The 21,694-nt window shown below is 38.6% G+C and overlaps 1 protein-coding gene across 2 annotated transcripts in view; it reads left to right on the plus strand.

Annotated features, from left to right (window-relative positions):
- The first annotated feature begins 396 nt into the window (after positions 1–396).
- Positions 397–21,694, plus strand: part of SSR1 (signal sequence receptor subunit 1) — a 40,250-nt gene continuing 18,952 nt past the window's right edge. For both annotated transcript variants that reach the window (XM_019419817.2, XM_019419818.2), the window contains exons 1-7: positions 397–574; positions 3,265–3,377; positions 7,179–7,266; positions 8,551–8,813; positions 10,504–10,580; positions 11,363–11,441; positions 14,421–14,514. In XM_019419817.2, the coding sequence (XP_019275362.1) occupies positions 496–574; positions 3,265–3,377; positions 7,179–7,266; positions 8,551–8,813; positions 10,504–10,580; positions 11,363–11,441; positions 14,421–14,514 (793 nt within the window). In that variant the 5' untranslated portion in view covers positions 397–495. The remainder of the gene's footprint in view (positions 575–3,264; positions 3,378–7,178; positions 7,267–8,550; positions 8,814–10,503; positions 10,581–11,362; positions 11,442–14,420; positions 14,515–21,694) is intronic.

Genomic DNA, 21,694 nt, shown 5'->3' on the forward strand with positions numbered 1-21,694 from the left:
TTTTTTTAACAATTATATATTACAGAACATATTTCTGCTTTTCAGTGCCACATACGGGCACTTCATGTTCCTTGTAGCACTGTAATTTAAAATTATACGAAGACTATCGCGCGCTGGGCACCAGGCGGAACGTCACTCAAACGAAGTAACTACTTGCGACGCTAATTAATTGGGACCAACGGACAAGCAGGGCGGAGCGAGCAACAAACCACTGGTGGCCAGCCCGCGTCTAACGCGGGAGGCGGACTTTCCCGGGAACATCGGAGGCCGCCGGCAATCCGTCACGTGACTCCTGGGGCTGCCCGTGCTCCCCCCCTTTCCGAGCCAAGCAGCCACGTTGGCGGCGTTCCTGGGCCAGAAGTGGGGGCGTGGCGAGGGCCCTTGCGTGATACGTGCCCCGCCCCCTGCCGGAGCCCGGATGAAGAGTAACGCCATTACCGCCGGAGCCGCGGAGAGCACTGGCGGGCGGTGACTGGTTACCGGACCGGCCGCGCCATGAGAGTCCTCTCCCGCCTGCTTCTGCTTCTCTTGCTTGTGTTTCCCGCCACCCTCTTGCTCCGAGGCGGCCCTGGAGGTGAGGCGAGGGAGTAGGTGGCGGGTCTTGGCCGGGAAGGAGACGAGACGCCACCGACCGCAAGTTTGAAGCTGGAGGCGGCAGCGGCTCCTGGGTCCGGCGTGCGTCCCGCCACCCTCTCCCTACCCCTTCCCCGACCCCCGGCCGGTAGTAGGGGGTCTCAGCGCGCGCGGGCTGAGTCCCGCTGGGGTCTCCGCCTCTTGCGTGCGGAGCGCGGGGCAGTGCCGGGCGACCTTGCTTGGTGGCCGCCCGCAGCCTTGGGCTTCTCCTCTGGCCCGGGACCCGCGCCTGCAGCTGTGGCCGGAGTTGGTGGGTCCTCGGCTTGGGGGAAGGAGGTGAAGGGGCAGTGGGCACAGCTGCACCCCAAGCGCGCTCTGCAGCCCGTTGTATTTCTTCTGGCCGCCTCCGCTCCACCCCCATCCGCTCTGGGCTGACGTGTCTTTAGCTTCCACGCTGGGAGCCCTCCATTCATTTGCTGAAACCCTTGGTCTCTACACACCTAAACTCTTAGAGCATCTTTTTTTCTGGCCATCTCCCTGTTTATCAGCACTCGGTCCGTCCGTGTTACCAGGAGTCTTCATTTCAGAAGAACTCCACATGTTCGCCTTCATTGTCCACCCCTTACTCCCAGGCCGAACGAGGAATTGCTATTACTTGAGCCCTCGGTTTTCTTCTCCTATCGTTTTTCTGTTAACTGTTTTTTGTTCTGTGGGAAACAGCGCTTTGCTCTTGGGGGTGGGGGGGTGGGGAATCTAATTCGACACGATACGTTTATTTCGGCTTATTCTTTCCAACAGTTAACCTGGTGTGGAAATAACTTAGAACATTAATGATGTGGAAACTTGGCTTTTTGCCCTGGTTCTATCAGGAACTTCAGTTTTCTAATCTGTAAAATTCAGTCTGACTAAATGATTACTAGAATTCCTTTCATTCTGTAAGTTCAAGCAAGCTGTGTGGCAAAATGAGTGATAGTGCCAGGTACCCATGAGTGGTTTTGCAAAGAACAGTGAGGTGACTGGCTTCTATTTAGTGGATAGAAAACCAAGTGAGAGAATTACCCAAACCTGTTAATGAAATCATTTGCGGGTTTAAAGAGGGATTCTTTTCCTTTATGAGTGGCTTGCTGGTCTGTGCTCACTTGGCTTTTTAAAGAAAATTAGACGATTGTACTTGATTAGAATCTAGGTGTATTTTTTCAGATTTTAAAACATTTTCATCTTTAAGAAACATCAATTCAGTATCTAAAGCTAACTGGATATCTTTAAGCATTTTTTGTGAGGAATGGTCTTTCAAAGGATGTTTTCTCTTCATTTTTCCAATTGAAAATTGCTAGACTTTTAGGCACAAGATTGTTACTGGTTAACATTAATATCTACTGAAATGTAGGGTGCAAATTCATTATATATATTGAGAAGTCTTGAAATTTAAGTACAGCTTAAAATTGTGTGAGCATAGGTATTTTTCTTACTGGTTTTAGAAAATGACTTGTAAATTATGAATGCACTATTTGAGTCTTTCTTCAGCAAACAGTAGAAGCTATTTTTCACAATGTGTTCGCAATGTGTGGATCAGTGTTCTTTGATATTTTAAATAAATCTTAACAACCAGTAAGAACTAAAGGAAGTGGAAAAAACTTAAAATGCATAGTCCTTAATATGTACTGTTTTTCTTGGGTATTGCAGCATGTACATATGCTTCCTTTCCCACATTTTTCCCTCTACTGAACTGCCACATCATCATTTTTTTTCTGAGGAAAGTTGGAAGAATCACTAGGACTTGGAAATTCTTTTTTGAGGTCTTGCCTGAGATAGATTTAATGTGACTTATTTAGAGAACTTTTGTCTATAAAATTATAATTTCTTGGCCTTACAGTTATGCTTAATTTTTAAGTGTAGGGAAAATAAAAAAGTACTTAAACATGTTTGAAGGTATGTGCAGAAATAAATGCATGCTTTCAGGGCTATGAGCCCTGAAGTTATCAGTGCAGTTTTCATTAAATCATATGCATTTATGCAAGCTAGTTTTTACCATGGATGCCATACAAATGTATGTTCCTTGAAATTACATGCTATCAAGTTCTAAAAGTTAGAACTGTAGTCAAGTTTAATAACAAATGTTTCTTGCCTAGTTATTGAGAGTGCTGTTTTCCTTTAGGCCTGAGCAGGGTTTTTGTTTGTATGGTTAATGACAGGGATTAAATTTTGGAGCTTTTTACATTTATCTTTGTATGTACGTACGTACGTATGTATTTATGAGAGCACTAGCAGGGGAGAGGATCAGAGGGAGAAGGAATCTCAGGCTTGATCCCACGACCCTGGGATCCTGACCTGATCTGAAATCAAGAGAGGCTCAACCGACTGAGCCACTCAGCCTCCTGGAGCTTCTTTAAAACAAACTTGCTTCAAGTTTTTTATTTGAGCCTCCAGGCATCTTTAGTTTCACCTTCATTTTCCTAACAATTAGATCCTTTTTAAAATTAAACAGCATTTCCCATTAAAATTAACATATAGTTGGTAAGACAGTCAATAAGATAAAATCATGAATCATCTAGATGCATTGTTATTTGTCATCATTCAAGTGAACTGAGAGACTGAGTTACTCCAAGGGGGAAAGTGTGTTGCCTATACCTGGGATTAAAAAACATTGGTTTGCCAGGGGTAAAGGTTAACTGTTTTGTATTTTATTGTTAGGCTCATTAGCTGAGGCTCAAGATCTTACAGAAGATGAAGAAACGGTAGAAGATTCAATAATTGAAGATGAAGATGATGAAGCAGAGGTGGAAGAAGATGAACCCACAGATTTGGTTAGTGTTCTATACAGTGTAACTCATGTATATGTCATTTCTAGAATTTATCCTTTTATAGACAAATTTGATATTAACATTCTTGCTTTTAGAGGCTTGTAAATGTGATCAAAGTGGATTGAAGTTGGGAGAATGGGGCCAGTCATTGAGGATGGATTATAAATATTTTCTTGCACAAGGAAGGAGACATGAAACAAAGAACAATTAAAGATCATATGATTGTGAGTCTATGAGGGTAATAGTATAGTGGGAATAGCACTGGACCAGTGTTGATAGATTTGGGATGCATACTACTTAGCTTTTTGACCTTGAGTAGCTTTTCTCTCTGGATTTCATTTGCCTCTTCTTTCCTTCATCCAGTAAGCAACTATTTACTGAGTCCCTACTATGTGCTAGGCACTGTTCTTGGTGTGAGGATAGACCAGATATTTTCTCTGCTATCGTGGAGTTTCTGTTTTTGGGGCGGTATGTGTGTATTTTGCTGGCAGGAAGTGAGGAGCAGGCAGTAAACAGTATATAAAATGCGTCCTGTGAAGAGGAAGGGGTTTAGAGAAGATGTCTTGAAAGTCCTCTAGTTCTGAGACTTACTCTAAAATTACAGTATGACAGTAAGAATGTTAGGCTAAAATCAAGATTATTGCTGCATGCTTCTAGCTAATTTCATTTCCTCTCTTGGACTACTATAATTTATCCTACACATTTTTTTTTTCTTTACTACTTTTAAACCCCAAAATTGGTCCTTTTCGCAGTCTTAGCAACACATTGCCTTCAGTGTCAGAAAGTGAAGGCTATCAGGTGCAAACGCTGTCAAATTTTCTACTTCTAAATATGTTACTCACTCATTCTTTCTACATTTTCCTTAAAAATTAGTTGTCTTTACTGTCTTCTAAGGCTAGCCCTACCACCTGTGTTCTTGTCCCCCTGTTGTCCTGTGGGATTTTGTATTATTCTGTAATTTCACATGTTGATCCTTCTTAGTGACTTGATTCTTTCAAACTGTATATGCATATACAGTACTTACATACACCACTTTGTATTCTCCACTTTAAGTTGCTACACATTTTATCTTTACCAGCACATTTCTTGAAAGAGTAAATGTATAGTTTTACTATATATCTAGTAAAACTGTTCTTGCTAAGTCACTACTGACCTAATTGTGAAATTCCTGGTCTGTTTTTCATTGTTTTCCTGTTCAAACTCTTAGCATTTGCAGAGTAGAGTATCCCTTCCTTCAGTCCCTTCATGTTGGCTTCTGTGGTACCCTCCCCCTTTAGTTTCCTCTGCCCATCTTCTGTTGCTTGGTCTTTCCACTATCTTCTCTCCCCTGCTTATCCCCATAATGTTAATGAAACCTGTGGTTTCAGGGCTCCTGGGTGGCTCAGTTGGTTGAGCGTCCAACTTCGGCCTAGGTCATGATCTCATGGTTTGTGGGTTCGAGCCCTTATGTAGGGCTCTGCACTGATAGCTTGGACCCTAGAGCCTGTTTCACATTCTGCCTCCCTGTCTCTCTGCCCCTCCCCACTTGTGTGTGCACTCTCAAAAATAAATAAATAAACATTAAAAAAACCCCTGTGGTTTCAACCAACACCATCTTTAACTGACAACCTTCAGACCTTGTCTCTAACCACTTACCTTACTGAACTCCAAACCTTTATTTCCAGCTCTTTGCCAGTTAGCACCATCTGGATATTCCATTAGTACCTCAAATTTTATTTATTTTTTTATTTTTAAAAATATTTATTTATTTATTTTTGAGAGAGAGAGAGAGACAGAGAGAGACAGAGAGACAGAGTGTGAGCAAAGGTAGGGGCAGAGAGAGGGAGACACAGAATCTGAAGCCGGCTCCAGGCTCTGAGCTGATAGTACAGAGCCCAATGCAGGGCTCCAACCCACAAACCGTGAAATTGTGACCTGAGCCGAAGTCGGAAGCCCAATCAACTAGCCACCAATGCGCCCCTTAGTACCTCAGATTTTATATGTCCAAAATGGAATTCAGCTTTTAGCATTCATCACACCTCCATAAATTATTTACTGTTTTGATATGGCTCAGTGATTCAAGCTCTTGCCTTATTACTTCCATTTCTTTTTATCCCACAACCCATTAAATCATACCTTCAGGGTGATTTGTCTTAACTTTCTCTAGCATACCCTTTCCTCCTTAATACAGTTTTAGGGTTCCTGCCTTCTTGTCTCTGGTCTCCTTTCTCAAAGGTGGAAATTCACTAAGTCTTACTAAATTAGTGGTATCATTAAGGATACTTAAAATATAACATTATACAATTGCATAGTCATCAAACAAATTTTTGAGTGCCTTCTCTTGAGTACTAGCTGGCTGTGGAGAATTTTTCTTAAAGTGTAAGACAGTCTTTGCCCTTGACGTCTGTCTATTGGGGGAGAGAGTGTTTTACATAAATGGAAGGCAAAATGCCAATAAACAGTAGTGCCCTTAAGCATCTCAATTTATTAAGGGCCTGAATATTTCAAATATATGAATATCTTTGTAATTCTCATTGATGCTTGGAGAAGGACTGCACTGAGGATTAAAATTGTAAATTAAAATTAGTTCATATTTTCTATCACCTTTGTTGAGACCTAATTTACGTATCATGGTAGTCTCTTTTAAACATGCAATTCAGTGATCTTTAGTAAATACTAAGGTGAGCAGTTCTGAGTTTTAGGACATTTCCATCATCCCAATATGATCCTGTCCTTCTTTTCCTTTTCTTTTCTTTTCCCTTTTCCTTTCTTTTCTTTCCTTTACCATTTTTACCAAGTTGTGTGATGTCTTCTCAGAGGAAAATTGTTCTCTGAATCAGGATAGAAATCACTCCAAGGGTGAGGACAAGGTGCTCGAGAACAGAAGTCTGACAAAAGGGCTACAGGCCAAGTCTAGTGGTCTTTATTCTTTTACATAATTGTCTGTGGCTGCGTTTATGCTGCAGCCTCAGAGTTGAGTAGTTGCCCGAGGGACCTCATGGTTCTCAAAGCCAAAAATACTTGGTATCTGGGTACATGGGTTGGTGCCACTTTCAGAGTATTGTTTCCTCCACCCATGTTGTGGGAGGATGGGGCAGGTAGCTGGGGAAGACTGTTTGAGACTTTTTCCTATAAGGTAGTATTCCTGGTATTTAAATTAAGGGGGAAAATGAATACTATTTGTTTTAACTAGAATGTAAAATGTTCCTTTGACAGACACATTTTAAGCTTTTTTCAAACTTTACAAAGTTTACCAACCCATGCTTTAGAACCTTGAAGCTTGAAGTGTGGTTTGAGTACTTGCAGCCTTGGCATTTCCTGGGTGCTTTTAGAAATACAGAATTTCCGGGGCGCCTGGGTGGCTCAGTCAGTTAAGAGTATGACTTTGGCTCAGGTCATGATCTCGCAGTTTGTGAGCTCAAGCCCTACAAGCTTTGCTGACAGCTCTGAGCCTGGAGCTTGCTTCTGTTTCTGTGTCTTCCTCTCTCTGCCCCTCCCCTGCTTATGCTCTGTCTCTGAAAAATAAATAAATGTAAAAAAATTTTGGGGGGGAAAAAAAAAGAAATACTGAATTTCCAGCTTTCCCTAGAGTTATATCAGATCTGCATAAAATCTCCAGGGGATTGGTATGCACTTTACTTTTTGAGATGTAAATTTTATTTTAACTGATGAGATACACTGAAATTCATTCACTAATCCCAAGAAAGCCTCAGAGAAGCAGTCTTTTGTGCTAAATCTAGTGAAGTCATTTTTTTAAAGTCATTATTTAATTTTTTAATGATGTATTTTTACCCCATAATTACTTTTTAATGTTGTTTTTCTTAGGCTGAAGATAAAGAAGAAGAAGATGTATCTGGTGAACCTGAAGCTTCACCAAGTGCAGATACAACAATCTTGTTTGTGAAAGGAGAAGGTAATAGAGAAATGTTAGTTTTGATTCAGACATAGGAATTTTTCAGATGACAAGCTCACTTTATTTGGGAAGCAGAGATGCTTAAGATCTTTATTATTTTCCTCTCTTAGATTACAAATAAGTATGTAAATACATATCTCCAAACAAGTTTTCCTATATGTGTGAATAGCCATATCTGTAAGGTAGTATTCTTGGCATTTAAACTAAGGGGGAAAATAAATACTATCCATTTTAACTAGAAGTTAAATGTCCTTTTGAAAGCTACTGTTTTAAAACTTTTTTCAAACTGCCACAGTAAACTAACTCATATTTTGAGTGTAAATATTAGTGAAATATTAAATCTGTACGATTAGGCCTTGATTAGAGCCTTGGTTTCAGTAAAAGAAAATACATATAATGTCTTAGGTTTATTGAGGGCTGTATGGCAGACACTGTTCTCAGTACTTTGTGTGTATTATTTAATCCATATGAGGATAGTTACTACTGTTCAGTAGAGAGTCTAGAGAGGTGAGGAACTTGTCCAGGGTGACTCAGCTGGTAAATAGATTGTGAAGACAGACCCAGATTTGTCTGTCCCAAAGCCTCTGCTAAACTGGGTGAAACTCAGCTCTGTAGACCACAATGTAATCATTGAAGACTTCTTTTTTGAAATTATTAATTATCTTGGTCTTCTCAAGTTTTGTTTTATTCTCACCTACATTCCAATTTTATGCCTCCAATAGGTATGATATGAATAAGAGATTCCCCCCTTCTCCTTTTTTTGTAGCTGTCTCCTGGGGTCTCACCTTCAAATTTGTGTTTTGAGTGATTGCTCAAAGTGGATATGGGTTACCTGGTTCGTTTTTGTTTTTTTCTCAGTATTTTAACAGATACTACAATTTTCAGGTGAACCTCTTAGGCCTATCTTTCTGTCATTCTTCTGTTATTTGCACAGATAATAGATACTGAGTTGAAGGTGACTTCAAGACAGATAGTCCCACGGCAGCATAATCTTAACTGCTAAAAGTACACATCTCTTTCTTAGACCACATGATGTGCAAGTGATGTAGTCTGACATTGAGATACTCCATTCAGTTCTTAAGTTGGAACGCTGGAGCACAGACAAAGGTTGCAGTTTATACATCAACTGTAATCTGTTACTAGTTAGTAGGGGGCTGGGGTGAGCTACTAAAAAAGATTCTGAAACCAGGTCCACGTGTAGGAGAGGGTGCCCAGATCCTTATAATGTCTCTTCGTGTCCTTTGAATGTTTTCTAATCTTCTGGTTTCTTTTTTTGTTTCTTAGATTTTCCAGCAAATAACATTGTGAAATTCCTAGTAGGCTTTACAAACAAGGGTACAGAAGATTTTATCGTTGAGTCTTTAGATGCCTCGTTCCGTTATCCTCAGGACTACCAGTTTTATATCCAGAATTTCACAGCTCTTCCTCTGAACACTGTAGTACCGCCCCAGAGACAGGCGACTTTTGAGTACTCCTTCATTCCTGCAGAGCCCATGGGTGGACGACCCTTTGGTCTAGTCATCAATCTAAACTACAAAGATCTGAACGTAAGGCCTTCTAAACCTTTTTTTTTTTTTTTTTTTTTTTTTTTTTAAGTTAGAGATGGAGGAGGACAGTTGACATTGTTTAATGAATACTCTTATTCATCTAAGTGCCTGTTTTGTAGTTGGAACTGTGATGGGCAAGAGGGAGGCAAAAATAAATTACACATGTTTGTCTTCAAATCTAGAATCCAGTGGGGGGCAGATGGATGTAAACAGGTGATATCACAGCATTTATAAATGATACATAGTGAGGGATGGGTGTAAAGTGCTGTAGTATGAAAGTGGATGTGACTTGAGCTAGATGTTAAAAGGAAAAGGAGCAGTAAGCCACACAGTGGAGTCTGCTTCGTATTCAGATGTTAATATGTGTTAAGTAATCTATTTTGTACTTCCTTTTATTGCTTGCATTTTGCCCATTTTACTGCTTTTATTTGTAAGTGAAGGTCTTTCTGTAACTGTTTTTCCATCGTTTTATACCCTCATAGATAAAAACATAACCAAGTATTTTTAGGATAGTTAGAGCAGTGAGGTTTATGGTTTATGAGAACCAAATAGTCTAATATGCTCTGTTGTCTTTTTTGTGGTTTTTAATATACACATTGTATATCCAAAGAATTAATGAGAGAAGGCCACTAGAATTTTACTGCTGAGAGTTGACTTCTAGGTGCCAACTATTATGTCCTTTAAGATGAGAGCACATCTAAACCATTCCCTTCTCAAAGTTTTCAAAGAGGGAAATTTCATCCTCCCCTGGAAGCTTACTCAACCTTTTTATCGCATAGTGTCAACATGTTCACTCATGTCTGAGATCAATTTCTCATGCTGCCATTAAGTTTTCTTTTTTTCTTTAAATTACTTAGTGGGAGGGTTTTTCATCCTTCAAAATAATGTATTAAGCTTCCTCAACTTCATAGTTAAACAGTTTGAATAATTATATATTTTGTCTTGTTTTTGAGCACACATGTACATAGTTTCAGTTCCAGTTTGAATGTTAGTTTGTATCAATGTATTCTGATTGCTGGAATTGTCATTGGAGCAATGTGGATGGAAAGATCTTGAAGTAAAACTTAAATAATTACAGTTTAGCAATAAGTGACAGTTTTGAGAAAGTAATGCCTTGTTGTGAAGCATCAAACGCTGAAAACATCTAAGTATTGTCCCAGTGACTATGAGGAATTTGAAAACTGAAGTTGTGTGAAACTGACAAAATTATTCCAAGACCACAACATAAACATCCTTTGATACTGCAGATCATGTTTATTGTAAATTGATTTCCAATTCATTGTGAATTTAGAGCATGGATTTGACTTCTGTTCAAATCTAGTTCTTAAAATCCACTACTCTACATTTTCATGCTGTTCCCTTCTTTTTTGGAGGATTCTGTACAACAGAAGTTATGGCTTCTAGTTAATGGGTGTTCTGTGGGGTTTTTTTTTCTTTCTGCACATTTGTCTCCTTTTTACTTTACTTCCCTGTTTTCTCACACCTTTCCCCTTCTCTGCCCTCATGAAAGTGGAGGACAACTTTAGCAAGGTTTTTTATTTTGTAGAAGAAAGTAATACAATGTTGAGTCTCTGACACTGAGCTAAGTGATGAGAAAGCTGTTTCTTTATCTGTTGGGGATTCTTCTAAGAAATTGTACCTTTTATTTTTTCAATGAATTTCACATTTTTGTGATTTATTTTATTAATAGGGCAATGTATTCCAAGATGCTGTCTTCAATCAAACAGTTACGATTATTGAAAGAGAGGATGGATTAGATGGAGAAACGTAAGTGAAAGTTGCAATGTGTAGGTAGATCTTGATTTCACATGTCAGGCCTGGAAAGCTTGCTCCTGTCAACATTTGTTTTAATAGCGAAAATGGACCTATAAATTCTGTGAAATCTATATCTTAGGTGGTTCTTATAACTATTAACAGAGAGGAAGGATAGTTGAAACTGATAAAAAAAAAAACTTTTAAAAAAGATAGCTGGCTTTCTGAACAACCCCTCTCCTAAATTCTTTTCTACCCCATGCTCATAAGCTGATCACCAGCCTCATCTAAGTTACATACCTCTTAAATCGCTATTAAAAATATAAATTAGAAGATGTTATTATCTTGGAAACGGTGTTCTTCATGAATAATGATGAGTCATTTCTTACCGTATACATATATGTAATTGAGCAAAAGCAATTTTTAAATCAAATTATGCAAAATAATATTTGAGGGAGACAAAAGCTAATACAATTATTTTAACTAACTGAGCTTGAGCTTGAGTATGACAAATAATAAAGTAATTTTATTTATTTTAGATCAGATACTTGATTTTTTTTTTTTGACTAATTGTTCTTAAAGATAAAAGTAAATTTGTGGAACTTACTACCTAGATGTAAATTGAATATAAAATATTTTCTTCCTTTGCCCCACAAGTTATTTGGAAAACTTACATTGTGTTAGAATTACAATTGTAATTAGTTGTGCTATTGTTTGAGGTAAAGCAGAATTCTAGTTTTAATTAGTTGTGTTTCTTATGAATTAAAGCCAGTTTGTTTTTTCTCCTTTTATATCAGAATCTTTATGTATATGTTCCTTGCTGGTCTTGGGCTGTTGGTGGTTGTTGGCCTTCATCAACTCCTAGAATCTAGAAAGGTAATTCTAGATGAATGACTCTTACAGTCATACATCAAAAGTTGTTATATACTGAGCATATTCTAGTTATTTGTGGCTTCTTGCTGTCATTCTGAGTTTGTGTATTTACAGGTTTGTTGCACCTTAAAAAAATTTTTTTTTTGTTTATTTTTTGAGAGCAAGCATGAGTGGGGGAGGGGCAGAGAGACCGGAGAGAGAGAATCCCAGGCAGGCTCTGCACTGTCAGCACAGAGCCCGATGTGGGGCTCGAACTCAAAAACTATGACCTGAGCTGAGATCAAGAGTCAGGTGCTTAACCAACTGAACCACCCAGGCATCCCTGGTGTACCTTTTTAAAATAAAACTGGGGCACCTGGGTGGCTCATTTAAGTGTCCGACTCTTGATTTTGGCTCAGGTTACCATCTCATGGTTCTTCGTGAGATTGAGCCCCATGTCCGGCTCTGCAGTGGCAGAGCCTGCTTGGAATTCTCTCTGTCTCCCTTTCTGCCCCTCCCCTGCTCACATGTGCCCTCTCTCTTTCTCTCTCTGTCTCAAAATAAACATTAAAAAAAAATAAACTGAAGATGAGACCTTGGATATGTGACTGATTTGTTTAGACTTTCATATACATACAATTAGCGTCTTTGGCTACACCCTCCAGAATGATCTTTACCTTCTTACTGTAATTCTAAATCGTGCTAGAATTTTATTCTTTAAACTCAATAAGATTTCATTGTTCTGTTTACTATGCTTTTTCATGGATTTGTTACTCGTGAGCAACACAGATTTTAGATTTGCTTTAATACTCTTAACTGTAAGGATAGCAATTACGTAAGTCTTTTCATTTGAAAAAGGAAGAATGAATTTGGCTGTATTCTGTCTAGCTTCTGCTTTCTTGTTAAGGTACTAAAGTGGCAACACTGAAGCGCCTGCTATAATCTTGGTTTCTCTTTCTCTGGATACAGTAGCTAATTCCATCACTGTATCTTTATCTCCCTGTCCTCCCTGCAAAAAACCAGAGCAACCCATATTATTGCTCTCAATGGAAAATATAACACGATTTGTGTCAGAGACAGTAAGTACTTCCTCTTTAAAAGAGAAATACCGGGGCGCCTGGGTGATGCAGTCGGTTAAGCGACCAACTTGATCTCGGCTCAGGTCACAATCTCACGGTTCATGAGTTCGAACCCCGCATCAAGCATCTGAGCTGATGGCACAGAGCCTGCTTGGGATTCTGTCTCTTCTTCTGTCTGTCCCTCCCCTATTTGTGCACTCCGACACCCACGTTTTCTCTCTTAGTGAATAAACTTTAAAAAAATAAAATGTTCTTTATTTTAAAAATAATTAAAAAAAATAAAAGAAATACTTGGAGGGCACCTGGGTGACTCATTTGGTTAAGCTTGGCTCAGGTCATGATCTCATGGTTGTGGGTACTGTGTCGGACGTGGTGCCTGCTTTGGAATCTCTGTCTCCTCCTCTCTCTGCCCCTTCCCCCCTCCCCCCTAAAACAAACATTTAGGATAAAAAATAGAAGAGAAATACACAGGGCACCTGGGTGGCTCAGTTGGTTAAGCGTCTGACTCTTGATTTCAGCTCAGGTCATGATCTCGTGGTTTTAAGAGTTTGAGCTCCACGTTGAGCTCCGTGTTGGCCATGTAGAACCTGCTTGGGATTTTCTCTCTCTCCCTCTCTCTCTGCCCCTCCTGTGAGCTCTCGCTCTCTCAAATAAATAAACTTAAAAAAAAAGAGATGGGGCCCCTGGGTGGCTCAGTCAGTTAAGCACCTGACTTCAGCTCAGGTCATGATCTCACGGTTCACGAGAGCACAGCTCACGCTAGGCTGTGTGCTGACAGCTCAGCCTGGAGCCTGCTTCAGATTCTGTCTCCCTCTCTCTCTGCCCTCCTCTGCCCACACCCTGTGTCTCTGTCTCTCAAAAATGAATAAATGTTAAAAGTTTTTTGTTTTTTTTTTAAAGAGAAATACTTAGTGCTCAAGTGTTAATTTCCATAACTTTCTTTCCCACGTTTTCATGATAGCATTTTTGCTATAAATTTGTGTATTAGGTATAATGGCATCTTTAAATTTTTTTTTTTTTATTTGGATGAAGCCATTTTTTAGTTACCTTTCTGTGTATATAGTCTGGTTTCTGGACTGTATAACTAATACTCTTATGTAAATGGCTAGGTTTTTTTGTTTGTTTTAAGAGCAAGACTAAAGAAGGAATTGAATCACTTTCTTCCAAACAGTTTTGCTGCAAGTACTCCAGGGACAAAGTTTGAGGTTGTTGTTGGCTTAAATGAGATTTTATGTTCTTGTTTTGTTTTACCTGTGCCGTCTGTTTAAAAAGTGTGTTTAGGTAACAATGCAGCAATCTGCCTGCCTACATTGAATGTTTTAGTAATTATCTTGAATTTTGTTTGATGTAGAAAACTTATTCTTTAAAGTTCGTTTCCCAAAGAGAAAGAAAAATTGTATAAATAGAAGTTCTTGCTTTGTCCACCAGTTGTATAACAACATATGAAGCTTTATAGCAGAGGAAAAGGTCTTTAAAACCTGAAAACAAATAATTGTTGCAAAGATTTATTACTTATAATTTATTCTTTTTTTTTTTAATGTTTTATTTATTTTTGAGAGAGTGTACACACACACATGGGCGGAGGAGGGGCAGAGTGAGAGGGAGACAGGATCTGAAGAGGGCTCTGTGCTGACAGCAGAGAGCCCTGTGCAGGGCTTGAACTCACAAACTGTGCGATTGTGACCTGAGCCGAAGTCAAACACTTAACCCACTGAGCCACCCAAGTCCCCCCCCCTTATTGTTTATTCTTTATAATTAGTGTTAGACATGACTTTTTTTCTTTTAATTAATAAAATACTTAAGTAAGGGTATGTTTTTAAAACTATTTAAGATATATAAATTAGGTAACTTAATAGGTCTTTTTAAAATTACAGTGAACAACATGATAGAACTTCTTTAAAATGATGTTTTTTTGCTTTTTTAGCGCAAGAGACCCATACAGAAGGTAGAAATGGGTACATCAAGTCAGAATGATGTTGACATGAGTTGGATTCCTCAGGAAACTTTGAATCAGATCAGTAAGTACTCTTATAAATGTGGCTGGAAATTTTTTCTCTTAAATGGAAATCAAATTAAGTATTTTAGATTTAAAAACACTTGGTCAATTCTACTTAACACTCATCTTTTCCATTACTTGTATAGAATCTAGTATAATATGATTAGTAAACACTTAAAAATTTTTTTTCTGAGTAGTATTTTTATGCTTTAATTTAGAATGCTTCCATATCTGCAGTTTAATCTACAAATGTGTGAATTCTCTGTATTCCTAATCTTTTCCTATCTCTTTTTTTCTGTTGCTTCAGTGCAGAGTAGAAGAGGTGAGGCAATTAATTTTTTTAATGGTGTTTGCTATGTATAGTTTTGGGGAGGTTGTATAGCATATGAATACAGTACATTTAATGAGTAATGGAACTGTTTTTTATAGCACTATATTTATTAGAAAAACTAACTACCCACTGCAGTTTGAAAGAATAAACCTAAAATATTGCTTGGTGGTTTACCTAACATATTTCAGCTTTATCACATATGCAATTAGTTAAAATATTAATCTTTATAGGTATTTTTTCTTCAGCTGTAAATGGGCTTTAAAAAAAATTTATTGTAAAAGCAGTATGGCTTCATATTAAGAACAATAATAGGGGCATCTGGGTGGCTCAGTTGGTTAAGCATCTGACTCTTGATTTCGGCTCTGCTCATGATCTCACGGTTGGTGAGTTTGAGCTTCACATCGGGCCCTGCAATGTGGAGCCTGCTTGGGATTCTTTCTCTCCCCACCCCCCTGTGCCCCTACCCTGCTCACGTTCTTACAAAATAAATAAACTTAAGAAATTAAAACAAAACAAAAACCGTACAGAATGAAAAACTGAGATCACCTTCTCACTCCACTAATTTCTTTTTCTTTTTCTACAAGTAATTGTTATTCTAAGTATTTTCTGTACATTACCAGTGCATATGGCTATTGTTTCTGTGACTATTGTACAGAGATGGCATAATGCTACGTGCACTGTACTAGAATCCCAAGTTTTCGTATGTTGGATATTTTTTTTTATGATACTTATTTACTTCATTGTTTTTAACAGCTGGATAGTATTCCTTTATATAAATGTGTCATGATAAATTGAACGTGTTCTCTGTTGAAGGATGTTTTAATTCCAGATTTTCATTCTTAATTTAAAACTATAATGAATATTTTTATGTAAATTTATGGGATAATTTATCATTTTTTTTTTAATTGAGGTAATTGACATACAACATTATATTAGATTCAGATGTACAGTGTAGTGATTCACTATTTGTATATATTGTGAAATGATCACAGTAAGTCTTGTTACTGGCCCCACACCGTTAAAAGTCTTTTTTTTCTTGTGATAAGAACTTTTAAGATGTTTAAATATACAATACAGTATTAACAACTATAGACACCATGGTATCCATTACACCCCCATAACTTATTTTAAAAAGCTGAAAGTTTGTGCCTTTTGACCCTCTTCTCCTTTCACGGACCCCGCTATCTGGGATAGATAATTCCTTAAAAGTAGAATAGTTAGGTCTAAGATTATATACATTTTTTTTAATGGAAAAAGCTCTTTCCCTCCCAAAAGATAGTGTCCGTTTATGTTCTCAGCAGTGTACAACATTGCCTGTTTCTTTTCTACTCTCACGAGTCTTTCTCAGGCATTAAATATTATCAAATGTTTTAATCTGGTGGTATGGTACAAAATGGGATCATTGTTTTTCATTGACAATTAAGAATGAGATTTGAGGGGCACCTGGGTGGCTCAGTCAGTTAAGCGTCTGACTTCAGCTCAGGTCATGATCTCACAGTTAGTGAGTTCGAGCCCTGCATCAGGCTTTGTGCTAACAGCTCAGAGCCTGGAACCTGCTTCAGATTCTGTGTCTCCCTCTCTCTCTCTGCCCCTCCCTGCTCACTCTCGCACGTTCTCTCTCTCTCAAAAATGATAAATAAACATTAAAAAAATTAATAAAAATTAAAAAGTAAGATTTGACTTCTTTATACATATATAGCCACTTATTTTTTTTGTGAATGAGCTATTTGTGTCCTTCCTGGATTTACAAATTGAATTGTTTCCATGTGTATTACTTTCAGGGAAGGTTCTCTATTGAAACATAATTATGGTAGGGTAGGTGCTTTATTAAAAGTGGGTACAAAGTAACAGCATAGGAGGGGCTTTCATTCTCTAGGAGAGAGTAGGAGAATTCATTCATAAAAGTTGACTTTTGACCAACCAGAGTCTTGAGTTAGATGAAAAGGAATCTTCAGAGTTTTATGTGCTATGCCAAGGATTTGGCTTTTCTTCTTGGTAAAAGGCAGCCATCAGATACTTTGAAGCAGAGAAATAAACATATATATTTTTAAAAGAAATTGTAATAGTTTTGTGGTGTATAGTTTAGCAAGCAGGAACTACTAGAAGTAGGGATACCGGTTAGATGAATTCCGTAAAACATCTGAGAAATCCTTAGGGCCTAAGCTAAAGCAGTAGTGATGCAGAGTAAAATAAACTGGAAAGATATTTCAGAATTGGAGGGAATTGGCCTTTGGGTGACTTTTTGGATGTTTTAGGGAGGAAGGAGGAAAAAGTACTTGTGAGTTTTAGGCATCTGGGTAGAAGATGATCCCATTAATGTTAGGGAATATAGGAAGAGCAGCGGACATGCATGAGGGGTGAGGAGTTGGAACTAGATCTGTTGAGTGTGAAAGCCCAGATAAGGATATCCAGTAAGCTATTTGAAAGTTGTATTTAGAGCACAGGTGGATCAAGATTTGGAGATGTTGATGGGTGCCTGGCTGGCTCAATAGGTGGAGCATGCAGCTCTTGATCTCAGGGTTGTAAGTTTGAGCCTCATGTTGGGTGTAGAGATTACTTAAAAATCTTAAGACAGGTGCCTGGGTGGCTCAGTCTGTTAAACATTCTACTCCTGATTTCTGCTCAGGCCATGATCTCATGGTTCCTGAGTTCAAGCCCTGCAACAGGCTCAGCATTGAGAGTGCTGAGCCTGCTTGGGATTCCCTCTTCCTCCCTCTCCCTCTCGTCTCTCCCTCTCGTCTCTCCCTCTCGTCTCTCCCTCTCGTCTCTCCCTCTCGTCTCTCCCTCTCGTCTCTCCCTCTCGTCTCTCCCTCTCGTCTCTCCCTCTCGTCTCTCCCTCTCGTCTCTCCCTCTCGTCTCTCCCTCTCGTCTCTCCCTCTCGTCTCTCCCTCTCGTCTCTCCCTCTCGTCCCCCTCGTCTCCCCCTCGTCCCCCCCTCGTCCCCCTCGTCCCCCTCGACCCCCCTCGCCCCCCTCGCCCCCCTCCCCCTCTCAAAAATGAGTAAACTTGAAAATAAAGTCTTAGAAAAAAGATTTGAAGTCATTGAATATATAGCATAGGTGGTAGCTGAGGTCCCATGAAATAATGTCTTTAAATTTAAATAAATCTTTAGATAACCTTTTCTCTATAAGGACAAATTTTCCCCATTATCCTGACATTAGTTATAGCAAAAGATGGAATTGGGTTGTACAGTAGACTGTGGTATCTTTATAATGCATCAGAATTACTTGTAAAGTCTGGTATGTTAAAATACAGGCTCTTCAAAAGTAATTAAATTTTAAGTGTCTTACATGGAATTAGCTGAAACTAATTTGAAAAGTATTAAAAGTTATAATTAAAAACTAAAGTCACCGTAACAGCTGTGGAGCCACCTCTCCAAAAGAATTCTTTCATGACAAATAGATTGGGAGAGTTAGTTTTATAATATCTTTCTTCCTGACATTATTATTCATGAGCTTTAAAGCTGAGAATGATTATACTTCAGATCATTGATAATTGTATTTTAATCAGCAAGTGTCAAGTATTTAGTCTTTCACAGTACTCTGCTAGGTCATGAGTGGTATGTTAAAAAGAATATTACTGTTTTTTCAGAAGTTTACATTTCTACTTGAAAATAAAGCACATGTATGAAATATTTGAGTAATCCAAGGTAGTATATGATATGTGCTAGAAGGAGTTACATGGTACAGACAACTTACAAGTTAGGAAAGAGGACCATATGAGAATCTAGGGAAACCTTGTTGAAGGAAAGAATTGAACCGTTGAGTGCCTCCGTGTACTGGGCATTCACTCTGCAAGGTGAGGTGCTATCCCTCTATTTACTGATGAGACACTGCTACTGAGGAAAAGTAACCTGCCAAGATCCACAGCTGGATTTGTCTCATTCTGAAGCCCACGTACTTTTTCAGGAAGACTTAATACTCAAAGATGGGTAGAGTTGGGATGTCTAGGTGGCTCAGTTAAGCATCCATCTTCAGCTCATGATATCACGGTTTGTGAGTTCAAGCCCCAGCCGTGCTGACAGCTCAGAGGCTGGAGCCTGCTCTGGATTCTGTGTCTGCTTCTCTCTTTGCTCCCCCCCCCCCCCCCCGCTGCTTGTGCACGTTTTTTCTCTCTCTTTTTCTAAAAATAAACATTAGAAAAAAAATGTTAAAAATAAGTATATAAATAAAAATTAAAAAGGTGGGTAGAGTTAAAGTCACTAAATATTTTTTAGTACTTGTCTTTCTTCCTCAAAATCTGATTGTCCAGCTGAGTTTGTTTTAGGACCACGTCTTACTACCAAAAGACACTCGTATTATTCCTTCTCTTTTTCTTTTATTACTTATTTCTAAAAACAAAAATAATCCTTTTTAGTGTTTTTTTTAAGTTTTCATTGTTGTTTTTGGGGGTTTGTTTGTTTGTGTGTTTACTAATTTCTGCACCCAACATGAGACTTGAACTCACGACTCAGATCAAGAATTACATGCTCTTCTGACTGAGCCAGCCCAGGGCATCCCAATTATTTGCCCTTTTAGAGTGCAGGTTGTTTTTTTGTTTGTTTGTTTTCTATACAGATACAGTGACACACACTACCTCAAAAAAAATTTCAATTTGCAAAGAAATAACCTTTTCCTGACAGAAATAACATCACATTTAAAGAATTATGAATTACTTTATTAATAATCATGTTGAAATTTCTTCAGTTGTTTCAAAAATACCTTTTATAGCTGGTTTTTCCAATATAGGATGATGCATTGCATCTGTTTGTTCTGTTTCTTAAGTCCTTTTTAATTTATAGCAGCTCAAGAGATGGCCGCTTGTCCTCTGGAAAAGGACTTCTCACACTTTATTTTTTTTAATTTTTTAAAGTTTATTTATTTTGAAAGAGAGAGAGAGAGTAAGCGTGTGAGCAGGGGAGGGGCAGAGAGAGAGGGAGAGAGAGAATCCCAAGCAGATTCCATGCTGTCAGCCCAAAGCCAGGGCTTCCCAAACTTTGTGTGCAAGATCACTTGAAAATCTTACGCAGTTTTGGATTCAGTTGTTCTAGGGTGGGGCCTAAGTGTCAGTGTTCTAATAGGCTCCTAGATGATGCCAGTGCTGCTGACCCATTGATCACACTGAGGGAATGAGACTCTAAAAAATACCTTGTTCCAGATTTCTCTGATTGTTTTCTCCTGGTGTATTTTAGCTAACATTTCTTTTAACTTGGAAGACTAATCTATAGGTTTGATTAGATTTAGATTAATCATTTTTGGCTGATATGTCATAACTTAAAAGTACTTTTCCCTGTATCACATCAAGAAACTCTATCTGATTAGTGATGCTAAACTGAGCACTAGATTAGGGTGGTAGCCACATGATCGTTCCATGTAACCAGGATCGGATAGGTCTTTTTTGCTTCAACCTAGAAGTTACCTGTATACTATCACTTTGACACGCACCAATGTCCAGTTCTCTAAACCATTCACCATTTGATATTCCTTTCCTGAATCAGTAATGTTTCAGAAGTTGTGATGATTTTTAATTGAAATTTGTTTAATTTTTACTAACTGCTATTGTTTTGTAAAGTAAAGCTTTCTTTCATCAACTGGGACTTTTTGGTTACCTTAAAAGGACAATTCCTATTGAAAAAGCAGGCTAAATGCTTAATTCTTATCTTTATTTTCCAATTTTCAAAGAGTTGGTTTAAAAGCCACCCAAATGGTGACAGATGAGTTTTTCCTAATTCTCTCCTTTTTGACTATCCTGTATAGACTCGGTTTTTCATAGAATCTGTGGATTTTAGTCAACTGTATTCTTTTTGATGCTCAAATTGTTAAAGAGTTTTGACTACTGGTTGCCTTTTTGAACTACCTCCAATCTTACCCTTTTGTACTTTGAATGATCCCTTACTTGTTGGCTCAAGAAGATAATCTAGACATTTTGTACTTTCTCTACCTTAGGCATGGAGCAAGCTGTTTCTCCAAGGACCCCTGGATGATACTTAGAAATGAAAATCTGGACATTAGGGATGTCCTTGACATGGATGACATGGTTTCTAGGCCCATTCTGTGAACTGAGCTAGAAAATAGCTATTTTTTCAAATCCCAAATCATATTGATATTTTCAGTTCAATTTTTAATAGTATTTTTACTTAATTTTGTATGCTTGTATTTCTCTTATACTTGGTTCCTTACAGCAATAGTTCTCAAACTGTAGCCCTCCCCAGAACCACCTGAATTGCCTCTTCCCCTTGTTAGGCCCCACCCCCTAGAGTTTCCAATTGAGTAGGTCTGGGGTGAGGCCCAAGAATTTGCATATCTGTATTTTCAGGTGACTTTGAAGCTACCAGACCATACTTTGAGAGCCACTCTTAGAACATGCTTTTCTCAGAGTAAAGGGGTTGAGACAAATGGAAGATACTTTAGGTTGAAAAAATAGCCATTTCTTTCAGAGATGGTACATGTACTTTGCATATTTGAGGATAAAATGGAGAACACCAAGAGAAACTTTGAAGATCATGGAGCAGGAGGTGTGCATGGAAGCAGAAGGTCTCTCAAGCTTTGAGGAATTACCTTTGGGGAGTGGTAGTGTGAGGACAAGCGAGTGTAAGGGGCCAGCATTTATTTTGGAAGATTTTTCTCCATCTCACCAGAACATGAAAGAGGGGTGTGGTTTTAAACAATTTGAGCCTGTCCCTAATAAGGTTTTTTTTTTTTCTTTTTAATTTTTTTAACGTTTATTCATTTTTGAGAGAGCACAAGTAGGGGAGTGGCAGAGAGAGAGGGAGACACAGAATTGGATGCAGGCTCCAGGCTCTGAGCTGTCAGCACAGAGCCCGATGAGGGGCTGGAATCCAGAAACTGCAAAATCATGACCTGAGCCAAAGTTGGATGGTTAACCGACTGAGC

Source organism: Panthera pardus, unplaced genomic scaffold (genome assembly GCF_024362965.1).
Source record: "Panthera pardus isolate Hobbes unplaced genomic scaffold, ASM2436296v1 HiC_scaffold_17, whole genome shotgun sequence".
NCBI classification, from domain to species: domain Eukaryota; kingdom Metazoa; phylum Chordata; class Mammalia; order Carnivora; family Felidae; genus Panthera; species Panthera pardus.